The sequence below is a fragment of the Drosophila obscura genome, unplaced genomic scaffold (assembly GCF_018151105.1).
Source record: "Drosophila obscura isolate BZ-5 IFL unplaced genomic scaffold, ASM1815110v1 contig_150, whole genome shotgun sequence".
NCBI classification, from domain to species: domain Eukaryota; kingdom Metazoa; phylum Arthropoda; class Insecta; order Diptera; family Drosophilidae; genus Drosophila; species Drosophila obscura.
In genome coordinates this window covers 11,392,525-11,415,691 of record NW_024542736.1, presented here as the reverse complement: position 1 = coordinate 11,415,691, position 23,167 = coordinate 11,392,525, and the positions used below count along the sequence as shown (strand labels likewise).

The 23,167-nt window shown below is 46.7% G+C and overlaps 6 protein-coding genes across 7 annotated transcripts; 5 read left to right on the top strand and 1 right to left on the bottom strand.

Annotated features, from left to right (window-relative positions):
- The first annotated feature begins 1,557 nt into the window (after positions 1–1,557).
- LOC111066417 (28S rRNA (cytosine-C(5))-methyltransferase) lies at positions 1,558–3,636 on the top strand. The gene is made up of 4 exons (XM_022355013.2): positions 1,558–1,705; positions 1,773–2,022; positions 2,551–3,048; positions 3,110–3,636. Exons 1-4 carry the CDS (start codon positions 1,583–1,585, stop codon positions 3,538–3,540), a joined length of 1,302 nt encoding a protein of 433 aa, XP_022210705.1. The 5' UTR covers positions 1,558–1,582; the 3' UTR covers positions 3,541–3,636.
- Positions 2,112–2,506, top strand: LOC111066421 (the record flags this gene model as incomplete). Its single annotated transcript, XM_022355016.2, has 1 exon — positions 2,112–2,506. A coding segment is annotated over one exon (354 nt), but the record flags the coding sequence as incomplete, so codon positions are not given.
- Positions 3,568–6,446, bottom strand: LOC111066420 (protein nanos). Its single transcript, XM_022355015.2, has 4 exons — positions 6,177–6,446; positions 5,661–6,096; positions 4,955–5,415; positions 3,568–4,887 (listed from the first exon to the last, which is right to left on the bottom strand). The coding sequence occupies exons 1-4, from the start codon at positions 6,225–6,227 to the stop codon at positions 4,624–4,626; spliced, it is 1,212 nt and encodes a 403-aa protein (XP_022210707.2). The 5' UTR covers positions 6,228–6,446; the 3' UTR covers positions 3,568–4,623.
- LOC111066418 (mitochondrial import inner membrane translocase subunit TIM44) lies at positions 4,110–8,876 on the top strand. 2 transcript variants are annotated; one of them, XM_041596471.1, is made up of 4 exons: positions 4,110–4,338; positions 6,972–7,052; positions 7,117–7,654; positions 7,714–8,876. In XM_041596471.1, exons 1-4 carry the CDS (start codon positions 4,246–4,248, stop codon positions 8,376–8,378), a joined length of 1,377 nt encoding a protein of 458 aa, XP_041452405.1. In that variant the 5' UTR covers positions 4,110–4,245; the 3' UTR covers positions 8,379–8,876. The 2 variants fall into 2 exon arrangements, with proteins under 2 accessions (XP_041452405.1, XP_022210706.1); XM_022355014.2 differs by lacking the exon at positions 4,110–4,338 and adding an exon at positions 6,581–6,855.
- A 709-nt stretch (positions 8,877–9,585) lies between these two features.
- LOC111082060 lies at positions 9,586–14,372 on the top strand. The gene is made up of 4 exons (XM_041596384.1): positions 9,586–9,904; positions 11,266–11,372; positions 13,226–13,623; positions 13,689–14,372. Exons 1-4 carry the CDS (start codon positions 9,835–9,837, stop codon positions 13,810–13,812), a joined length of 699 nt encoding a protein of 232 aa, XP_041452318.1. The 5' UTR covers positions 9,586–9,834; the 3' UTR covers positions 13,813–14,372.
- Positions 14,373–14,660: 288 nt separating this feature from the next.
- LOC111066502 (phosphopantothenate--cysteine ligase) lies at positions 14,661–22,717 on the top strand. The gene is made up of 5 exons (XM_022355188.2): positions 14,661–15,566; positions 16,182–16,625; positions 19,731–19,916; positions 20,001–20,138; positions 20,197–22,717. Exons 1-5 carry the CDS (start codon positions 15,441–15,443, stop codon positions 20,242–20,244), a joined length of 942 nt encoding a protein of 313 aa, XP_022210880.1. The 5' UTR covers positions 14,661–15,440; the 3' UTR covers positions 20,245–22,717.
- Positions 22,718–23,167: the final 450 nt, after the last annotated feature.

The following is a 23,167-nucleotide window of genomic DNA, read 5'->3' as shown; positions in this document are numbered from 1 at the left end:
GAATGGAATGCCTCTAAAACTATTACCTAGATAGGTAGGCATGTTCATACATACGATATAATCCCTACAGCAGTGGCTTTTCCATGTAGATATTTAGCTTCGATAGCATTCAGCGCACCCTTGCTTGTAATGTTTATATTGTTGTATTGTACATTTGAACACTTACTTTGGCACTATTACAGCTATTACAAGCAACTATTAACACTGGCTGCCATAAATTTTGTAATTTATTTTTTTAACGTTCAATCAGTGTGACCGCGGTCTTATTATTAAAATAGACCCCGCCTGTCTCAGAAATATACCAAAATATACCGTAATATACCGAAGAAAACAAACGAACTTAACCCACTTAACCACTAACCATAAAACAGTATTAACAGAAAACACCTTCCCCATTCAATTAAACATTACCTATTTATACATCCCATTTTATTTGTGCGATATTCAGAACAAAACATTATGGTTACATGAATTCGCGTGTAAATTCCAGTTTAAGAGTGAAGCGTTCAATTGCTTCTGTCATCTGAATTAGCTCCTCTATTTCCAGTTGCAGACCATCACGGGGTGTCTTCAATACTTGTTTAATTTCATTCTCCAGAAGGTTAAGGGGTATTTGCAGTCGATTTATTAGTTTAAATCTCTTGGTCAACGAGCAAAGTTCCTTCATCGTTACGAAGTAATAGACCGCCCACGCCATAGCCATGCACACAATGCATACCCAATAGAGCCAACACATTGTTAAAACAAATTTTCGTTGAAGTATATGTTCAGAAAGTTTTTAATTATATAACATTGTATACCAAAACACTGACAACAAATTCAGTGTGTAATTTAATCATCGGGAGCTCTAGCATCTCCTTCGTGTCCTTCAGTATATTTACGATATATTATTTAATCCATAATATACTTTTCAAAATGACCGCCAAACTCCATTTAGACCACAAAAATTACTGAAATTTTTGGCTCGCAAATCGTGGTGGTTTTTCAAAATTTGCAATTTGCTCTCTTTTCCGAGGTGAAGAGAGCGTTTTCGTGGTGACTTGGTTGACCAGCAACAATGGCCGTTTTTGTTTGAACCTTTTTATGTAAACAATGGAATAAAAAGGAATAAAACTATTTTTTTATAGCTGAGAGGGCTAACTAGCTAGTAATATTAAGCTGAATATCAAAATCATGGAATACGATTTCAATCAATAAAATAGAACGTTATCACATTGTCGACCAGCGGGGTGTTTAATATTTCCACAATATTTATGTAACTTTAACGCATTTCAGGTGTAAGATGTCGGTGGTCATTTTTGTTTTGTAAGTAAAGAGGAGGATGGAGCTACAAGGAGCCTTTGCAATCAGATTTAATTACCCGCGTTTTAACAAAGGGTGCGCAACTATTTAAATAGAGGGGTGTTAAGTGGGTTAAGTCTCGTTTGATCGCCGGATTGCCCTGGTTTTTTTATGGTATGGTATTTAAATGGTATATCTCGAAACTGAAATGGTATTAAATGGTATTTATTTTTGGCCGGATAGTATTTGTTATCGTTATCGGCGCTGTCACGCTGGCGGTCACACTGCACACGTGACAACTATGAGTAAATTCACGCATTCCGTAAAAGTTCCCACCCAATATAAGGCCACAGCCAAAATATTAAAAGTTGCCCTGGAAAAGCAAAAGTCAATCAAATCTCTAATATTCGAGGAAAAGCATGCAGTAAGCCTGGCGCGTCACAGCCAAATAGACGGGCGATCAAATCACATTTTCCAATCCCACTCCACAGCGCGTTCGCAGTCTGCAGGCTGTGCTAAAGCATTATAGCGACAATCGGGGTGCCGTGGACAACGCCATTGAGGAGACGAGCCTGCTGAAGGACAATCCCAATCTCGACTCGGCCCTGGCCAAGGTGCTGGTGACGGAGCTTATATTCGGACGGGGACAACTGAACGGCGACAGCAAGCCGGTGCAAACGGTGCGCGAGTACAAGGAACGATTGGAGAAGGCCATAAGTGGGTCAGGCATCCAGAAGAAAGGCAGGTGTTCCCACATTGACGCATTAGTAACAGTATTAGCCGGCTGAAAGCAGCACAATGGGCAAAAATAACAAGAAGCAAGAAACCGCAGTGCCGCAGTGGCCGCTGAGCCCGTTCCAGCGGCTGATGTTGATGAACAAATTGTTGAGCGTCCCCGCCAGCAGTCGGTGGATCGAAGCTTGGTCGTGTTCCTCTGGCTCTTGGTCTATAGCTTTCTCATGTTCACGCTGCCCTTCCTGGGCTTTTATGGTGTGCAGAGCTGGCTGCAAGAATCCTATCCCGCGCTGAGCGTCTTCGAGGTCAACTGCTATTCCGTGCTGACCGCCGTCCTGGTGGTCAACGCTGTGGTGGCTCTGTACGTGCTGAAGGCATTCCGCGAGAAGGATGCGCCCACATTGGAGGAAATCGAGCAGAAAGAAGCTGAGCAGAAGAAGGGCCAGTAAATTAGTGTTGAATCAACTAAAATAAAAGTACATTTAACACACTTTTAAACGCGTCCGCGTCTCTTTCATTTGTATCGCCACACAGAGCCCAATCCGCGCTATGTCCGAGTCAATACGAATCTGCTCAGCATTGCCGAGGCCTTGGAGTATCTGGCCAGCGAGGAATGGCGGCGCAAGGAACTGCCAGCCGAGGCAACCTATGCGGACTTTCTGACTGCCATCCGGGCCATGGAAGAGGATGAGTTTATGACGGACCTGCACGTCGAGGGCGTTCTGATATTCCATCACAAATGGGCGCACTACTGGGCCGGCCACGACTTTGTTCACAGCAAGAAGTTCATACTGCAGAACAAGGCAACCAGCCTGGCTGCCGAGCTCTTGGCACCGCCAATGGGTTCCACCGTACTGGATCTATGCGCCGCGCCAGGCATGAAAACGCTGCACATGTGCAATGTGATGCAGAACAAGGGACGCATCTATGCCGTGGAACAGTCTCAGGAACGGTACAGGGCCTTGTGCGACATTACCAATGAGGCGGGATGTGAGATTGTGACGCCCATTCTGGGCGATGCCCTGACCATGGGTGAGTTCGATAAAACAAACAAAATTGATTATCCTCCAAAAAATTTCCGGTACGTCTGTAGATGCAACCGGCTGTCCGGATGTGGAGTACATCCTGGTGGATCCCAGCTGCTCGGGCAATGGCATGCAGAGCCGCATCAGCGTCTGCGACGAGCAGAAAGACGACAAGCGTCTCTACAAACTAGCTGGGCTGCAGATCAAGATCCTGTCGCATGCGATGAGCGCCTTTCCCAACGTCAAGCGAATCGCCTACTGCACGTGCTCGCTCTGGAAGGAGGAGAACGAGCAGGTGGTGCAGCGCTGCCTGCAGCTGAATCCCTCCTTCAAGATGCTCAGCTGCAAGAAGGCGCTGCGCAACAAGTGGCAGAACGTGGGCGACAAGGAGTACGCCAAAATTGGCAAGAACTGTTTGTACTGCCTGCCCGACAGCGACCTCACCGACGGCATCTTCCTGGCGCTGTTCGAGAAAAAGCGCGACGGCGACGACGATTAGCAGATAAAATAAGCACACGGAAGGCATAACTTGTTGATTTATAACTTTATTTGACATATTTTGCGATTGCATTACATTTTCAACTTCATTTGTATACATTTTTATAAAAAAAATTTGGAAAAAGAATTCGATTTTGAATTTATGGTTAAATACATGATCCGCCATTGGGTTTATCGGTTTACAATGATGTATTTACATTACGAACCATTCGAATTTCGATTAACGTAATGGCAAATGAATGTACATTTATTAAAAAAATTTAAAAAAGGATATAAAATGGTAGTCTCACAATTTTCAATTCGAATATTGAGTGACATGTGAGCGAAATCGATATAAGGTGAACATTTATATAAAAAAAATGGAAAATTTATAGTAATGATATTTGATAAATGATTCGAACGAATGAAGGAACATGATTGAATAAATATATATAACATTTATATACTCGCAGATATGTGTGTTTGTGTTGTGTGATTTATGTATTTGCGATACATGTAATAAAATTTTTGTCTATCAACTATTTAGTGTCAAATTTTAAAAAGTTTCAATGAAATTGTTGCCAACGATATCGTTCGTTTCTTGTTACGTTGGCAAATTTTGATATTATACATATATTCTAATACGATTGCCATATCGAAATTCAAAGTCCTCTACTCAACTCTAGTGATAAATATTTATGCCTCTTGCGGCACAACATTTGTGATAATGTTGCCAAAATTTCGTGGACCAATTCTGTTCAAGTTTCATATTGTGAAATGTTTCCATTGGCAACCACGATTTGGCAATTATAACGATCTTGTGAGTATTCCTTAAATAATTATTTGGTTCTTGGAAACATTGATTTATGATAAAAAAAAAAGAGTTTAGATTTATGAAAAAATTATTGATGTGATTTGATTTGAGTGATCAGTCACTGACGACTACTCTTAGTCGCAGACTAGTTTGAGAAACTATAAAATCGAACGCGCCAGGCGCTAATATCTTCTAGTATCCAGCACAGGAACCGAAATCGCATATATATCAAGCTATATACGCGCAGTTGAAACTGCCAGAGTTTCCGTGTGTGGTTCGGCTAGACCTATTCTAAACCTTCATCTGCTGCTTGTAGTAGCTGCTCTTTGCCAGGCGGAATGACTCCGCCTTGATGGCATCTTCCATGGTTATGATCGGCTTCTTCGGGCAGTATTTGATGGTGTGCGCCGAGTCGCCCGATGCCCCGCATATTGGGCACACATAGGTGCGCAGCTTGGGGCACAGTACGCGATTCAAATTGTCGCGCACCGAGTGACTGTTGACCACCGCCTCCGGTTCGTTGTTGTTCTCACAGAACACGCAGTGGCGGCTGATCTACACACGGGGAGAAAATACCCTCATTATAACTTGCAACGGCCATTCGAACTCTTCGAGTTGTTACCTGGTTGGGCTTGTAGCGCTTATTCATCTTGTTGCTGTTGTTGTTACTTGGATTGTTGCCATGTCGGAAATGATCCGGCTGCAAGGGCAGCCCCAATCCCATGGCGCTCAGATTGTTTGGTCCGACGCCACTGGCGGCGACAGCTGCTGCCTGTGCCTGCGCCTGGGCCTGGGCCTGCAGTCCCACATTGGTTGGCCCAATGCAGGGCATGTAGGCCATGGAGCGCCACACATTGTTCAGCTGCTCGCGATAGTTGTGGAGCCAGCGTGCGGACAGTGGGGCTGGTGCGGGCACAACCTGCTGCGGTGGATTGGGTTGTCCTCCGGCTGCGGCCAAATTGCGGTGTAGGTGATTTGCCGGCGTAGGGGCCGGACTGTAGGCAAAGCAATTGAGATCATCGCTCACGTATCCGTTGCTCGCAAACTCCTGCATAACATCCTGCATAGAGCCGGACACATTGTCTGCGAAATTTGATGTAATAGTGCATTAGAAACTGAATTTGTGCAAGATTCGGTAAAATGGCGGCTCTTCGCGTCTGTTTTGATCCACTTGCAAGTGTTGGAAAAAGCGCATTTCTTCGCTGCACACAAGTGCTCTGTGCACGGTCAGTGACCCGAAAACTTGATAACTGTACTGCATCTTCTCTCATTTGCTCTATTTCTCCCACTTCCTTCGTAATGCGATCTTCTCTCCTGCTCCCACTCACCTGCCGGTCCGCTTGTCAGCTGAGCAAATACCTTCAGGGAGCGCGCTATCTCATCCTTTTGCTGATGATTGACGCCAGCGGCAGCCGCGGATGCGGCCAGCGCCAACTGATGGTTGGCCAGCGCCAACTGCTGCTGCTGCTTCTGGATGATCAGGTGGTATTGGTAATGCTGATGCAGCAGCATGTTGTTGCCGGTGTGGATGCCCATGTTCATGTTGCCATTGTCCGTCAGCAGCGGGAACTGAGTCTGGGAACCGAATTGCGTGGGTTCCGGGGTCAGGGGCGTGCTGGGCGGACTCAGTGTGCCCGACGAGACGCTGGGCGTCGGCGGCAGGCTGGAGCTGGCAGAACCTAGCGTGGATGCCGTGTCCAAGTAGAGGTCTTGGAGGCCCAGCAGGTTGAGGCCGCCCCTGCTATGAAACGCCGCATAGTTGTCCTGCAATGGTAGGCAGAACAGAAGAACAGAAGGGCCATAACGGAGAGCGGCGACAGATAATGGCGTCCGTGGGAACTTACGTTTGAGGCGGCGTTGCTGTTGGCGTTGCCTTCCAGGCTGCTGCGAAACATGACAAAGTCCAAGTGTTTACCGTAATTGCGCGCACCAAACCTCACACTCACGAAAACCGAGTAAAGCCTAATTTTTTGAAGTATTCGCTTTACTTCTTCACTTAAAACAATTATTTGTACAAAAACAACAACTCAGTTTTGCGCGGCGTCAAATTTTGCGCGACTAAACAATTTTTTTTTTTTGCTTTGATCCCGAAGACTACTGGCGCCAGCTACAAAAGCATTGACAAAAATGGAGATGGCGATGTTCCCCAAGTAACGGTTCTAGCTAGTTATCTGGCTGGGGTTACCAGGCATTCGAAAAAAAATGTAGCAAGCAATATTGTAAAAAGAAAGCATAGGCAGGGAAAGACTAGTCAAAAGGACACGAACAGGACAGAACATTTCACTAGATATTAAAGTTTGTAGGGCAGCACACTGTATTTCGAACTGCGCGCCCACTGCACGCGTTGCCCAGCCCTGAAGTCGCTCGCCAGCCCTGCACGCCCCAAACAGCTGACTGGCTGCGTGGATAGGTAGATTGATAGAATTACATAAATTTGTAGCTTCTGACGCGATATTGCCCGGCCGTCATCACTGATCGAATAACCTGCGAAATATCCTTGTAGCAACCAAACCCGTCACCATGGTAGGTTCATACATTATCGGCGGACGCAGCGGCACACAAATTGGCCGCCTTACATGTGACCATTTCGAGGTTAAAGTGGGCGAATTGATTAACGTGAACTTAACTTCTCCTTACAGTACAGATTTGCGGCCATTGCGCGGGAACGTGCCTCCTTCTTCACGTGGCAACAGGCGACGCAGAACCTGCAACAGCCGCAGGTAAGCTCTTGGTTGCACATTAGTTTGATTACATTCATACACGGACACTATTGCCCCCGCGCAGCCTCGATTTTATAGCGCGCCTGGACGCAAGACCGGCTTCTTCTCGCAACTAATCGACAATGTGCGCAGCGAGATGGACAAGAGCAAGGAGATCAAGGACAACATCCGCAAGTTCCGGGAGGAGGCACAGAAACTGGAAGAGTCCGATGCTCTGAAGTCGGCGCGGCAAAAGTTCAACATTGTCGAGTCGGAGGCGCAAAAGTCGTCGAGCAAGCTGAAGGAACAGCTGGACGCCTTCAAGGATAAGATGGGCGACGTACTCGATGACGCCTCCAAGTCGGACCTGGCCAAAAAGGTCTCCGAGGAACTGTCCAAGAAGGCCAAGGGCGTCAGCGATACGATCTCGGATACCAGCGGCAAGCTGGGCCAGTCGGGTGCCTTCCAAGCCATCTCCGACACGACGCGCATCATCAAGAAAGAGATGGACCTGACGAGCATAGACAATCGTGTGTATCGGCCACCAGCGAAGCTGCGAAAGCGCGTTCAAGTGGACATGGCCGATAGCACTCGTACTTTTGAGCCGAATACAGAGGACACAGGTGAGTGCATCCACGGATCATGCACCGAAAACATGCATTGAGCGGTGTGTTCCTTTCAGGCGTGGAGCTGCACAAGGACTCGAAGTTTAGCCAGTCGTGGGAGAACTTTAAGAACAACAACGCCTATGTGAACAAAGTGCTCGACTGGAAGGTGAAGTACGAGGAGTCGGAGAATCCCATGATCCGTGCCTCCCGCCTGCTCACCGAAAAAGTCTCGGACGTGATGGGTGGTCTCTTTTCCAAAACGGAGCTATCGGAGACGATGACCGAGCTGGTGAAGATCGATCCCAACTTCGACCAGAAGGAGTTTCTGCATGATTGTGAAACTGACATCATTCCCAACGTTCTGGAGGCGATTGTCCGCGGCGATCTGGAGATACTGAAGGACTGGTGCTTCGAGAGCACCTACAACATCATTGCAACGCCCATAACGCAGGCGAAAAAGACTGGCCATTATCTGGACTCCAAGATCCTGGACATTGAGAACATTGACCTGGTCATGGGCAAGGTCATGGATCAGGGACCCGTGCTGATTATCACGTTCCAGGCGCAGCAGATCATGTGCGTGAGGGACCAGAAGGGCAAGGTTGTCGAAGGCGATCCCGAGAAGGTGATGCGAGTGGCCTACGTGTGGGTGCTCTGCCGCGATCGCGAAGAACTCAACCCCAAGGCGGCCTGGCGACTCTTGGAGATTTCCGCTAATAGCACGGAACAATTCGTTTAGCCGCGCGCCCCCCCCCCCCCTCGCAATAGACCACTTATAAGTTTTAAGTTTCTCATTAACCAGATCAGACCCTGACCCACACCCACGGAAACTTTCCACGAACTCGACCCAAAGGACTCCCCAACATTTGTACAAAATTTTCGCTTTTGATTGCTTTGAAAGTTTTGTCATCTACTAGTCGAGTGCGTCCCGTTGGCCTGGAGCTGCTGGTCGGTTTCATGGCCATCTGTGATCCAGCAGTCTGCTGGCCCAGCGTGACACACCCAACGACGTTCACGTTCACGTTCGGTGGTTAGCCGCCGGCTACGCCCCTCACCGGCCGCCCATACCCGCCACTCATCACACATATATGTGTTGTTATATTTTTACCTACCATGTAAGCTGTATATGTAGGTGAGTGGCAGGAGCTTGGCGCCGTGATCGGTGCGTGGCGTGGCCAGGCGGGATCGCCGTGCCATCGCCTGTGTCTGGCCCAAAGCGAAACATTGTAGGCGATTTATGCATCAGGCATACATTTATTGATTAGTGACTGTTAAGACAAATTGTTGAGTTTAGAGTTTGTTAGGTATCGTATCTTAAGGCCCGTTCCGACCCTTCCCCCTATTTGTAAATACACTGGCAATCGCGCTGCACGCTTTACGAACGCCACTTGGAAAGTCTAGAAAATAAAGCATAAAATATGTTAAGTAAACGATTGAATTTACTTAATTTCAGGCATTGAATTTAATTATTGTACTGCGAGCAGAGGTCTTACCTTTTGTACTGCTAAGTTGTATATTATGGAGAATAGCTAAGACTTTTAAGATTCTTTTGTGTTTGTGATATTTAAAATGTTGTATGGGAGGCTCTCTTACAATCCCTACATGAACCAATAGGATGCAAATATCTTTCGCCTTTATTATTATTTAGCGGTGTTGAAGCCATACCATCTTAATCCTGCAAACTAAAGGAACCCAGAGTTTTTCTCGCCGCCTAAAACCTATTAAATTTTATATTTTAGTAAGTAATTGCCCCGCACTGTTAATTGTTTAAACTTAACCGCTTTTTTTCTTTATACGCCAGCTGGAACTACTTCGCTCGTGGAACCAGAACCTGTTTGCGACGATGCATCGTTTCCAGATCGTTGCCTGCCGATGGTATCGCACTGGATGACTCAGTCGCCTTCGCCAGAGCTTTGACGGTTGGGGAAAACTTTGGCGCTGTGGATCGTTTTCGCTCCGTTTGATTCGCTTCGAAACGCTGGCCGCGAACTAACGCTCAGAACACACACAACGCTCGCCGCCTTGAAAACAATATTCACAAGTGTTAAGTAGGGGCAACGAAAAACCCCAACAACCACAAACGCTTATTCATCTGGCCAAAATATCCAACGATCGAGTGGCGCGTAATTTGTGCGAGTGATAAGAAAAGTTATTGATTAAAGAAGTATCTCCATTACGGCAGATAGAACAAAGCAATGCTTGACGGCAAAAGTTTAACGTTCTGCAGCCTGCTTCTGCTGGTGGTGCTGCTGCTGGCAGATTGCTGTAAGTACCAACAGAACAGCCAACCCAACCAATGACAAAGATACATAGATACATAGATAGGTGGATAGCTAGATAGGCAAGTCCGCAGAGCAAACACGCAGCGTCTCAATATTGATTCTTGTACGTGTGCGAGTACGAGTACGACGAGTAGGAGAGAGAGCCCATTACCTGGAAACTAGTTTGGCGCGCAGCTGGAGGAGTCGCAGCGACCACTTGGATAGACAGTTTTCAGTTTTACAGTTTACCCTTTTGCCTTAAGTGTCTGCCGCTAAGTGCCTTGGCTGTGGTCCGGTTCGTGGGCCCGTAAGCCTGGCTTGCAGCACATAAATATCAGTTTTTATAATGGCGAGTGGGGATGGGGGGGAACTGGACCGCCTGCAGATGCAGCAGCCATCAAGGTCCCCCAACTAGCTGCAAGTCGCAAAAGAAAAGAGTGATAGCGAGGGGGGCAAGGCGAGGTTTTATTGCCAGGGGACTCCAGTTGATTGGCAAAAAATATCCATCCGGGCCGATAAGATTTCGCCAGCACTTGCACATTAAGTGATTACATGATTGGTACACAGATATATATATATATATATGCACACCAGTCAGCAGGGGATTTTCTGATAAGCAAACTGATTCCTACACAGCTTTAACACTTTGACAGATGTCAAAAAGTGGATCAATGGATCAAGTTACCCACCTGGGAGGGAGGAGGAGGCCTCCACCATTGTCGTCACGTAGCAGTCGCGAAATTAAATCTGGGCGACTTATGAATGCCAAATGCAATGCAAGACTTGTCAGATATCGGCCGAAATGGAACTTTTACGAAATTAAAAATTGTTTTTTTTTGCGTGCCATCGAAACGGCATTGGAAGGAATGAGCTCGTTACTGGCATTAGAAATGTGTTGTATTGTTTGTGCTATATAGTATATACATACAACAGACTGGTTTGCCATACAAGCAAGCATACCTATCAGTTTATACAAATACATACATGTATATGCATGATATGTATATGTTTGTCTATCAACATGCCGGTTTTTTTTTTAGCCCCAACACGCTTTCGTTTTGTTTGCCAAAAAGCGTAGCCAAAAATTCCTGTCAACTGATAAACCCCGGGCCACAAAATAATTCCTTTAGTCTGGGTCTCTTTAGCTTAGTATGGTTGGATTTTTATGGGCCCAGCCCAAAAGGTGCTAGTGGCGAAATCTTTGGCCAAATATTTGAGCTTCTCTGAATTGCCTGGGCAGAGTCTTTAGCAGGCAAAAGACAAACAGCAGCAGGCAGCTTTTGATAAGCTGTAACCAAATACGCATGCTCCGATAATTCACGGTAACTCATTATCTGTTTTCTGCTTAATTGCTTTCTCTTTTAGCCCATGCCAAACCGTCGCAGGATCCGGCCAGCGCTGACTCGGAGCTCAGTGATTTGAGTGGATCGGCAACCAGAAATAAAACATCTGTCAGAGTTGCTGGCGAGGAGGTAAGTTAAGTGGGCAGTCAGAGAGCCCCCCGCGCCTGATGTTGGCCCTGTGGAGTTGGGTAACTGGGCCAGCAAGGAACAGCAAGACAAAGCCGCAGAGCCGCACCGAACCCTGAGCTGACATGACTGACGCACTGAGGCATTAAGTAACGACCCCAAGCCAATGAAATACGATCCGACAGTCGAATCGGGTTCTGTCCCCCCTGGTTGCCTGAGCTGCATTTCTTGGTTTATTTTTATACAGAACCGGAAATTTGCGCTCTTAACAAAACTGTTTATTTATTTTCACTTTGATTAAATGCAAAACCAACCGCAACCAGACACGCGCGGCGATTGCCTTTTAAGGCTCCTCCATTTCCATTCCCATTCCCATGTCCATTCCCATGTCCATGGACAGCAAAGACTGAAAGTATTGTCGTTGGGGCCTCAGAAGCAATGAAACTTTCAGTGGCCAACAACATTTGCATAAAATTAAAGAAACCCGCGGCTCTGTCCACAAAATGCTGATGGGGTGGGGGGGCTTTTCAGCGGCTTAGTCACGAAATTTCATCAAACTGGACTGCCTCAAATTCAACGATTGACAACCAACCAAAAGTAACTCCCTTGAAACTCGCAATAAGCCAGTTGGGATGAGTCAGAGCCCCACAATACCCCATCGAAGTTCTAGGTAATTCCTCAAAGTGTGACGTTTGGCTGCCGCTTTCCCCCCGCAGCTACCAGCCTCCAGGGGTGTTCCCCAGTTGCCGCATTTTGATCAGATTACGGATCTTGAGATCGCTGATCTCGCATCTCAGGGCTCGTGCTGGCCACCTTTTATTATAATTATTATTATGGCCCATTGTCAGGCTGCTCGTTAGCTGTAAACAAATCTGACAATTACACAGAAACGAGATGCAGATAATCTCTGATCCCTGTGCCTGTACCTGGGACAGAGGCAAGTCACGTAGTTGTAAAATATTATGACTGCCAATTACAGAGTTCAGCTGGCGACCCCCTTGGCCCACAAGGCCAGCAATCTGTGGCGCTGTTTCGAGTGGCAGACAGACAGATCTGTGGCCTGGCATTTACATAGTTACAATTAGTTGTATAACAAATAGTTACAGCGTGATTAGGAGAGCACTACAAACTAATTTATTACCGATCGAGAGGGATCAGAGTTCAGCAGCAGCTTGTAGGCTTTGAGGGACTCCACAGATATCCACATATCTCATAAACTTTATGTGACCTCACTGATAGCAAGAATTATCTACTGTTTAAGTGATTACAGCCGCCCAAAAATTGTAAGCTAAAAACACAGCAAATTCTGGAACCTTATCACTTGCGGAGGAAACCGCAACCCCTTAGGTATTTTGCGCTCTGACGAGTTGTTGGCTTACGCGATGATTAATAACTCATAAAGAACTTGGCTTCCTGAACATTTGAACGGTTTGTAGCTGCTGAGTCAGCGAGAGCTCCGATTTCCTGGCTAAAATATGGCAAACTATTGCGCCAAATTCTATAAGAGATGATCTCAAAAAAAACGCGCGAGTACACGCCTCCACAGCTAGGCCAGTACGACCCACCCACACACAAACACACACACACAGATATTTCGAAAAGTTAGAAACTTGGCATAGACTCACGTGCCACCTGAAAATCAATTACGCAAAGCTGACAACAAGAGCCGCATCGATGACATGGGGCCGCTCGTTTATTTGTTGAATGCCCCCAACCCAACCAGTGCCCGATGCACAATGCCTGATGACGGGGCTGTGCATACATAACTCCGTTAACGGTTTCCCTTGTGACTAACTTTAAGCGGCTGTCCCTGTGGCCTGTTCCTGACATTTCAATAATTTGTATTTCCGTTGCAGAATGTCGACTCGGATGCGAACACGTCGGGTTCGTCGGGCTCGTCGGAGTTGACGCCGAATTCCTATCCACATCGCGATGAGGATCAGCTGAATTCGGCCACCAATCTGGTGTTGGCTCGGAACTACAAGTACGACGTGGAGATTCTAGAGTCGGGCGATGCAGAGGAGAGCGTGGAGGAAAGTCGCAGCTCGGAGCTGGAGGAACGCTTTACGGGTCAAGGAGTCCGTGCCACAGACACAGAGACATTCACGGCGGAGAACATTGAGATGCAGCCCGTAGACATAGAGGCGGATGCCATCAGCGAGAGTCACATGCTGCTGGGCATCATAGCCGTGGTCTTGGCCTTGGTGTCGGTGTGTCTGTACGCCGGCCTGGTCATATGGCGTTCACATCTGGAGTAAGTCATAATTATACTAATTCTGGGAACATGCTAATTTCTAATTTGTCTGCCCCGCCCCATAGGCAACGCTACGGCATGCGGGAGCGACTGGTGAATCGCGACCTGGAGGAGGAGGGCGACGGCATCGACGATGTTGATTATCATGTGTATGCACCGACCACAACGCCGGCTACGACGCGTGCGTAGTCCGTCTACCCCGATCTGGGTTCTTGTTTTTCTGTTTTTCTTTTCTGTTTTCTGTTTTCTGTTTTTGTGGTGTGATGTGATGTGGTGTGGTGTGGTGTGTGGGCTGAGAGACATTCAAGTAGACTTAAGTTCAATTTAGAATGTGTGCACTGGCAGCACAGGCCTGCGAAAATGCATCCAAGTGAGCGAAATTGTCTAATGAATGCCATAAATTTACGCTCGCACACAAACAAACATACATACATACATACATACACGCGGTACGTTTCCATTCACATTCACCTGTCTGAGAGCGCGTTTTGAAATGCATTCCACTTCCCCAATTAACCACATCGAACATTACACTCCACTCCACTCTAATCGCCAGTACCAAAGGTCACCGCTTTGGCCTTGCACTCTTCTGTAGCGCGTAGTTGACAAAGCCAATTAGCTTGTAAGTTACTTGTGATATTGTTATAGAGATTCTTTTGTACTTTTGTAACTTGTACTATTTGTATTTCGTAATAAACCAACGATTTGAATGCTGTCTAGCTATTGCACTCAAACGAATGTAAACCAAATGTTCAGTTGTAGTTTTAGTTTGAATTCAAGCGGGGCGCGCTAAAATGTGTTCACCAGCACTGCGCTGCGCAGCCAACTTCATTGCAGAGAACTAGTTCAAAGAACTGAAACTTGAGATGCAATATATTGCCTCGCACATAATTCTTATGAAAATAATATAATTTGCATTTAATTTAAATGCTTGATTGAATAAAAAGTGTGCCAGGGCAGCTAAACAATTTCAGGCAAGCAACAAGTTTGAATTATTTAGAGAACTAGTTCGGACACCATGCGCTCGTTCGAGACCTGCACAGCACTGGTGGCATCAGCTGTTTGGCTGGTTTTTTTGCACTTTGAACCTGATTAAAGTCTTCGGGACTGGCCAACGAATACGAAAAACATACACTCCGGGCTTGTGCCGAGTTTAAGTGCGCGTGTCCGCATCGTCCTGTTCGTCCTCGTTCGCCGTTCTCCGATTCTCACAGAACTCGCCGCGTCGTCCTTGTCGCCACAATCTTTCTCGGGCCGCGGACAAGGAAACAACAGCAACACACAGCGCAGCGCAGCGTCAGCTTGTTAGCCGGAGTGAAGCTTTTCGTTCGTCTTTGCATTGCGCGCATTGCCATTGCCTGTCCAACAAATTTCATTGATAAGAAAGCCAGTGAATGCCATGCCCCAACGTGTCGCCGTCGCCGTAGCCGTAGCCGCCCCTCTCTTCGCCAGCCGTTTAAAGTGCAAATTAATCAATTAAAATAGTACAAGAGCGTGCAGTGTGTGTGCTGGAATTAAATTATTTGCGCGGCTTTAAGCGAATCTAATTAATTTTAAGTTTCAATCAAAGTTCGTTTCGTCCAAAAGTTGCCGCTTGTTGCCCCTCCCCCCCTAGACGCGACGACACGCGACGTGACACTGTTTATTAATTAAAAGCGGACAACATTGCATAGTTTCCGGCTGAAAATTGTCCGTTATTTTTCGAGCTTCCCGTTTTTCCGTGCGCTTCCTTCCGTGCCCGCCACCAATCGCGGCCAATTAACAGGGGATAAAATTGACGTAGAAGCAGAGGGGGAAGCAAACAAAAAAAAAAAAAAATGACGCACTGGGAGGACTTCTACAACACACATCTGCCGCCCGCAGACTTTGAGGACAATCGCTCGCTGCTGAAAGAGTTCTGCGAGCGCCACAACAAGATCCAAAATCGCATTGTCCTCGTCACGGTAAGTGGCCCCAGGCCCCCAGGCCCCCCACTCACCCGCCAGTCAGCCAAGTCACCATTAATTAGTGGGGGTTAAGCCCCCGACATGACCTCTGGGTTGGCAACAGCAACGGCTAAGCTTTTCTAATGCGGGTTTGAAAGGATGAAAGGTTTCTTTCAGCTTAACCAAAAGATGAATATTGAATATGACAGATATTGGATTTCTGACAAGAGCAACATACGAGCTCGTATATATATATTAAATGTGATAGAAAAGAAAGAGTTTGCCGTACAAAAAAGAGCTTTAAAGATATAAATACAGTGAAATCTGTCGAGTGGAGTCCTTACTTCTTACTTGGGGTAAAATCTCTCTTGGTTGGGCCTCCAGTGTAGCTTAGAGCAGTCCTTTTACCGTCAACTGAAGCTATTTTTCATTAGATTTTCGACTGCACCTAAAAGTAGCTCTTTAAATGCCTTAAAGCAGTGGTCGGCACGCACACATTCACATGTTTTGCAGTGCCGTTGTGCAAATGCGACTTTTCCTATGCACAATAGATAAGTCCGTGCCGACTGCTGCCTTAAAGCAAATCATTAACCAAAATTAAACCCGAATCTGTTTTATCTTTCTCCATTTCAGTCTGGTGGAACTACAGTACCTTTGGAGCACAATACGGTTCGATTTGTGGATAACTTTAGTGCCGGCACCAGAGGCTCTGCCTCGGCGGAGTACTTTCTGGACCATGACTATGCCGTCATCTTTATGCATCGCCACAAATCGCTGGAGCCGTTTACGCGCCACTTCACGGGGCAGCAGTTCTTCGATATGCTGGACATAGCGGACAACAGCCAGAGCTCAACGATAGCCATCAAGCCGGACTCGGTGGATGTGTTCGCGCCGGTGCTGGCCAAATACAAGATTGCTCGGGAGACCCAAATGATTTTGTATGTGAACTTCACCAGCGTCGTCGACTACATGTGGCTGTTGAGGGCCGCCTGCGAGTGCCTGGCTGCGTTCGAGGAACGTGCCGTGCTCTATTTGGCGGCCGCCGTATCCGATTTCTACATACCCGAGGACATGATGGTAAGCTGGGAATCGAAAAGTGAGAACTGTTCGTTGGGCGGCCATGTGGGAAATCTTGTAATTGATTGCACTCGTCATCGATGAGCGGTGGCGGGGCTTCAGCTTCAGCTCCACCTTCACCTCCACCTCCACCTCCGCTAGTTGCCTGGAAATGGATTTTTATCGATTTCCACAAGCTGATTCTGGCTCTGATTGCGTTGCCCTTGTGCGCACTCCATCTCCGGTGTCCCAGTGCCCAGTACCCGGTACCAGCCGCAGTACCAGTCACCATCCTGCCTTTGACACATTTCCTTTTCACATTATTGACGTAAGACTGGGCTTTCTGCCAGCAGGAAGAGGAGCAGCAGCCGGAGGAAGAGAAGCACTAAGTCAACAACTAGAAGCACGTCTGCTCCTGTCTCCTGCCTTATCACAGCCGCCTGTCAGAGTCACTCACGGGCTGGCCTTGTTCGCCAGCGGCCTTAACATTGTCATCATATAATTTGATTTGCATAATTTTCCCTGTTACCATGTTTCTTCTCTACACTTTACCTGAATCCTGCCCCCCCTCCATTGAGTCGAGTCCACCCACGCGGATTTCTCTATGCCTTGCTCATCTCTACCCCGCCCACCTTGGGGGCTTTCATTCACCCAGAGTTCTCGTTCGCCCACTCTCAGTATGGCTGGTGGGCGTGTTTGCTTGTCGGATCCCACTCTAAGCCCCCCCAGCCTCCTCCTCTCTGACAGCTGACTTGTTGGTGCATATTCAGCACAGGACCAAGAGCAGCAGCAGCAGCAGTAGCAGCAAAAGGCTTTCAAGTGCATCAAATGTCCGTTTGGTGGGGTGTGAATGGCTTTGCCAGGCTGCCTCGTCGCCTGTCTCACTGCATTTGCATGCCACCAGACCACAGATATACACACACACACACACATAGACAGAGACATACACAGATATCCACTACCTATATGTATACACAGGAACCGAACGTGATAGATGCTTTAAGGGGGTAAACACGAAAGTTTTCCACTTGCCGCCCAGGCATCGTCGTCGTCATCGTTGTCGTTGTCGTCGTGGCATTTCCTACGCTCTGTTTCCGCTCAGTTCGTGCATTTCCTGTCGCCTTCATTCTAAAGATATTCCACACCCCCTTCCCCACCTGCCTCCACGCCGCTGTGGTCGTGGTCGTGGGGTGTTAGCCACAAATCGTCCGTTCACTTTATTAAATTGTTCCACACTCCCCAAGTCAGCTTATGCTTGTGCCGTCGGCATCCTTAAGGCCATCTGCTCCCACCACAAACACGAGAAATGGCCTGTTGATGTACAGGATTCGAATAGGACTTAGAGCACATGTTGGTGCATATTCGGGATGTTCTACTCAAGAGAGGCAGATGATTCCTGCCGGCAAATCGATTGGGATTTGCATAATCACCGACATAAATGAAAGTTCAAGCTGCAAGTAGCTTGTGTTCGACTGGTTATTTAAGTGCTTTCAAGGCAATCTCTTGCTGCCTCCCTCTCTTCATCATTAGTTTCTTGTTAAATTGAAAACTTATTCCCAAAGATCCTGCTGGCTGCTGCAATCCCGAACCAAGGTCGGCTACACTCTTGAAACTTCTTGTCGCTGGTAGAGAGAGAGGCTACAAATGCTTATGAATAACTACAGAACTCCTGCTTGCACAAGCGGATACTAAAAATTCAATTTCACAATCACATCATCAGGACAGGCGGGCGCGGGGCGGTACACGCCCTCAGCCAAAAGCCAAAAGCAAAATTTATGCAAAGGCAGCGACGAAGGCAACTTTGAATTTGAATTAGCTTTTTGGCGGGGATCCTAAGTAAATTGTAATAAGTAAAAGCAAACAAGAAATTAAAAGAGTAAACTAAAAACAGAGAAGAGAGAAGGCAAACGGAAACAGGACAAAAGCGGCGACGTGCCGAAATCCGCAAATCAAATCAAAAGATTTTACAAGAGAAAAACATGCATGAACGCACACAAGCACAAGAACACGTACAGGCACACAGGCACAGGCACAGACAGCAGGGGACACGAACACACAACTGTACTGTTGAGAGAGAGAGAGAGTGGGTGGGTGGGTGGTTGGTTTTGGTGGCTGGGTAAATTCAATGTCAACAGCTGCTAGCTGTTCCCACAGAGTGCAGGAGCCACAACATTTTTTTTTTTTTATTCAAAAGCTTAAAGTTCTAATCAGGCAGCAAAACCCCGAGCGAGCCCCACAATTGTCAATGCCGTCGTCCTTTGCCTCTCTCTCTCTTTCTATGTATTTCTCACTGTTGCTTTTGTCTTTGCTCTGCTCTGCCTTTGCCTTCGTTTTCGTTTTGGTTGTCGGCTTAATGCCTTGAGCTACATTTTTCATTTCTCTTTGCACAATGTCCCCGGCTACTTAGGCATGTCCGTCTGTCTGTCCTTGTCCGCCTGTTCATTCGTTTGGCCATCTGGCCGTCTGTCCGTGTGTTCCTGCCCGCCTTTTGTGTACGGCGGATAAGTGAGTGAGAGAGGACTGAATGGTCAGCAGCTTAGAGCCGCTTACGGCGCTGCTCAGTTAATGAGAATAAACAGGACAGAACAGGACAGAGCAGAGCCAAGCAGAGGGCGCTCAACAAGTCGCTGGCGTATGTGCAATATGTATTTACTCGTATTTTAAAGAGCTTTAAGCAGAGCCTTGGGGTGGCGGCAGTGGCAGCGGCAGCGGATGTGCAGCCAGGCGATGCCGTTAGCTCATTACGGCTGAGTTATGCTTTCAATTAGTTGTAATTCATATGGCACGTGGCGGGGCCACAGAGGCAACCCTGGCCTTTTATTTCATCGTCAGTCGACAGCCCGTCCGTCCGTCCCTCGACTGTTTGTTTTGCAAGGACATTTTACTGCCTGTCCTGGGTGGCGGCTACTTGTGTATGCGTCTGCCGCATTCTGTATCTGTATGCCTGTATGCCTTTATGCCTGTGTGTGTGTGTATGTGCTGGTGTGTCCTTTCCATTTGTGGCTTTTGCGGAGTGGCAACCAGAAAACCAATCTACGTGGCAGCGCCCCATCACGTCGCGCATACGCAGCGTGGGCCGGGCCATACCATTGAAACACTAAACCACTGTCATTCCGTGTATTGCAGCCCACCCACAAAATGCAATCGGGCGATGGAGCGCCAACGATTTCACTGCAGCTGGTGCCAAAAATGCTTGCCCCACTGGCCAGCCTCTGGGTGCCGCACGCCTTTGTGGTGTCCTTTAAGCTGGAAACGGACGAGAGTCTATTGATTGTCAAGGCACGTGACAGCCTCAACAAATACAAGCATAAGGTGAGTCAAGTTGTAGTCAATCAGAAGTGGATGGCAACCTCTCAACCTCTGAACCCCCCCACCTCCCACCTAACACCGCCACAGCTGGTCATTGCCAATATACTGCAGACACGCAAGCATCGCGTGGTGTTTGTCACGCCCACAGATTCCTACGAGCTGCATTTGAGCCGCGAGCAAACGCTGCAGGGCCTGGAGATCGAGGAGCCCATTGTGGCCGACCTGGTAAGGAAAAGTCGCCAAAAGCTGTGCTCAAATCTGTATTTTCGTTTTGTTTTTCCAGGTGCTAAAGCACAACGAGTACATCAACAACGCCCAGCAGCGCCAATGACCGTTATCAATGCGCCGCCGGCAACAGCAGCACCAGCACCAGCAGCAGCAGCACCATCACCAGCAGCTCCAGCACCAGGATGACGATGGAGAGGATCCGTATTGCGTGACCAGCTCGCATTATTGTCGCGTGCTCAATCCGGGCACGCCAAGCTTTGGCCGCAAATATTGAGCAGGTTTATAGTCCATATAGCGAATACTGAAATTCCGAATACTAAATGCCGAATACCCGAACACTGAACACAGAACACCGGATAGTGACTAGACATTTGCATATATTTATATGCATTCCCTCTCTGAACTTTGAGTTGCCGTAACAATTAGTATTTCTGTTTATGGTCACGCCTCATAATTGATGGGGCAGCGTCTCCGTTTCGACCCGCAGCCTTAGATGTGGTGGTGTCGCTCCTTTCTGCCTCCCTTTCATATTAGTTAATGTATTTCGTTTAATGTTGTCCCGTGAAATGATGTCACTTTTATGTATACACACTGCTGGCCTTCCATCTTGACCATCCCATACCCATACCCATCTCCATCTCCATGCCCATACTTTTGCTGGCCTGTCCTTTTAAGTCATCAAGTATACGCAGCTGTGCGGGCGCAGACATCAATAAAACGTTTTTGATTTATGTGTGCTGTGGGACCTGTTCGGCGAAGCTTATGATTTTATATATTTAATGAAGCATCGATCCACTTTTGCCAGAAATTAGTCGGCAGCAGTTTTAAGCCCCTGCACACAAAACCAAAGCAGACATGTTTAAAATCCGCCAAAAAGCCGCCGCCGCCACATGCAATCGCAATTTGTTGGGCCCTCCTCTGTCTCTGTCCCCTGTCCCTGTCCCTGCCGCTACCCTGGTCTCCTGTCAGTGGCAGGCGACGCGACAATTGATTTGCCTGTTTTGCATAGCAGCTACAACAACAAAGAGAGTGCTGTCTAATGTCCTTGTCGTTTCGAATTTATGGTGGCTTAAACGAGTGCTCGTACCTTGGCGCCTGTCTATGCAAAGCGGGTCAAGTCGAGACCCACCATGGCCAAAGGTCAGCTTAAAGCAGCCGAATTAAGTTTCCCCATGCCCAAACACGGCCCTGCAGTCAAAACCTAATTAACATCTCATACACACACACAAAGGCACAAAGACACACTCGACAGGAAGAGCTCAGCGATGCCTTGGCAGCCAGCAGACAGCTGGGAGAAGGCCAAAGAGGACGAGTAGTCCTCAGGGTCCTTAGGGCTGCCGACGCCTTTTGCACATTTTTATTGCATGTTATGTTGTTGCCGCCTTTTATCTACGCCTTTTGGGGCCGCTAAGCCGCCCGCTTAAACGGCTCTGCGGTGAAAAGAGTTGGTTAGGGCTAGTGGTTGGGCAAGTGGTGGTGGTGGTGGTGCGGTGCGGGGCTGGGACTTAGCCTGGTATCCCCTCCATTCAGGGAGTTGTAACCACTTCCGTCCCGCCAGCATTTTGTTGGTTTTTGTTCTGCAGCCCAGAACTATGCAACATTTTTTTTTGTTCTCTTCCGTTCGGTTCGTTTTGTGTTTCAACATTTTTTTGGCCTCTTCTGATGTATGTTTGTGTGTGGTATGTGTAGTGTGCGTATTAGAGGAGTGTGAGTGTGTGTGTGAGTTGGGGGTATGGGAGTTGCCTGCATCAAATTAGATTTTATTGCCCCGACACGCACCACAAACAGAGCCAGAGACAGAGGCAACAGCCACAGCCATAGCCAACAGACACCATCACACATGCGGGCTCAGCCGGATTTAAGTTTCCTTTTTCATTCTCTTGTTGCTCGGTTTTAGTGCCACACCCACATTCCTTCTGCTGATGCTTTTATTGTGTATATTTTTGCGTATCGATTGTGCATTAAAATATAAACATAAAAATTCAGTTTGCGAACAATACAATATATGTACATAAATACATACATACATATGTGTGTATCCAAACATATGTATGTAGTATGTATTAGGGGGCGGTTTTTTTTGGTAGGGGCTGCTCTAGGAAGGTGATGATATTTTTTGAATATTAAACAAAGGGGCACTTGAAATGATATAGTAAAAACGTTCCAATGCATAAAATATAGCCGCAAGTCGAAGGAAAAAAAACTTTTCATATCCATAATTTAGGACTGATTTCCAATTTATTTGATATACAAATACAAAAATATATTTAAAAAAATCGTGTGAACTTTCTTAGATTCAGCTCATAAATGTCTAACGTAAAATACAATAAAAATAGGGAAATTTTAAATACAATTAAAAACTTTCCAAATCTTCTAGAAAATGTTTATAATAACTTACATAAATATATGCGTTAAAAACAAAAACCAAAACCAAAACAAAACAAAAAAACGATAAAAAAAACCAAGAGAACCAATTTGTTAAAGTTTCAATATCCATTTGGACCAAACCAAAGTAAAAATCGAACAAAATATGATAAAAAAAAAAGAAAAATCACAAATATATATCTTTATGTATACCTTGAAAAAAACTAACAAACTAAGAAGGATAAAATGATTTTCATTTGAATATTTACTCTCTACAAGCATTTGGCCAATAAAGAAGCTAACTAACTAACTATTTTATTGTTGAAATTGGCCAAAAGAACATCGTGCGAATCCACATCCAATTGATTGGCAGTACGTGACCCTGTCCCCATTACGAGTATAACCAGAATCCAGAATCCAAGAGCTGTTTAACTGTAAAACTGTTGTAAAATGTTTACCACAAATGTACCATATACCGTATTGAGTGTCTAGAATGTCTACCTACATATAGATCTATATATATATATATATTTTGAGTGTGTATTTAACTGGAAATGAAATAGCTTTAAATGTATAAACAAATAAACCAACTTGTTTCATTCCCTAGGCTTCTTCTGGCTAGGCAGCGGGGATGGCCGAGCTGGGAAAGGATAATACAAATT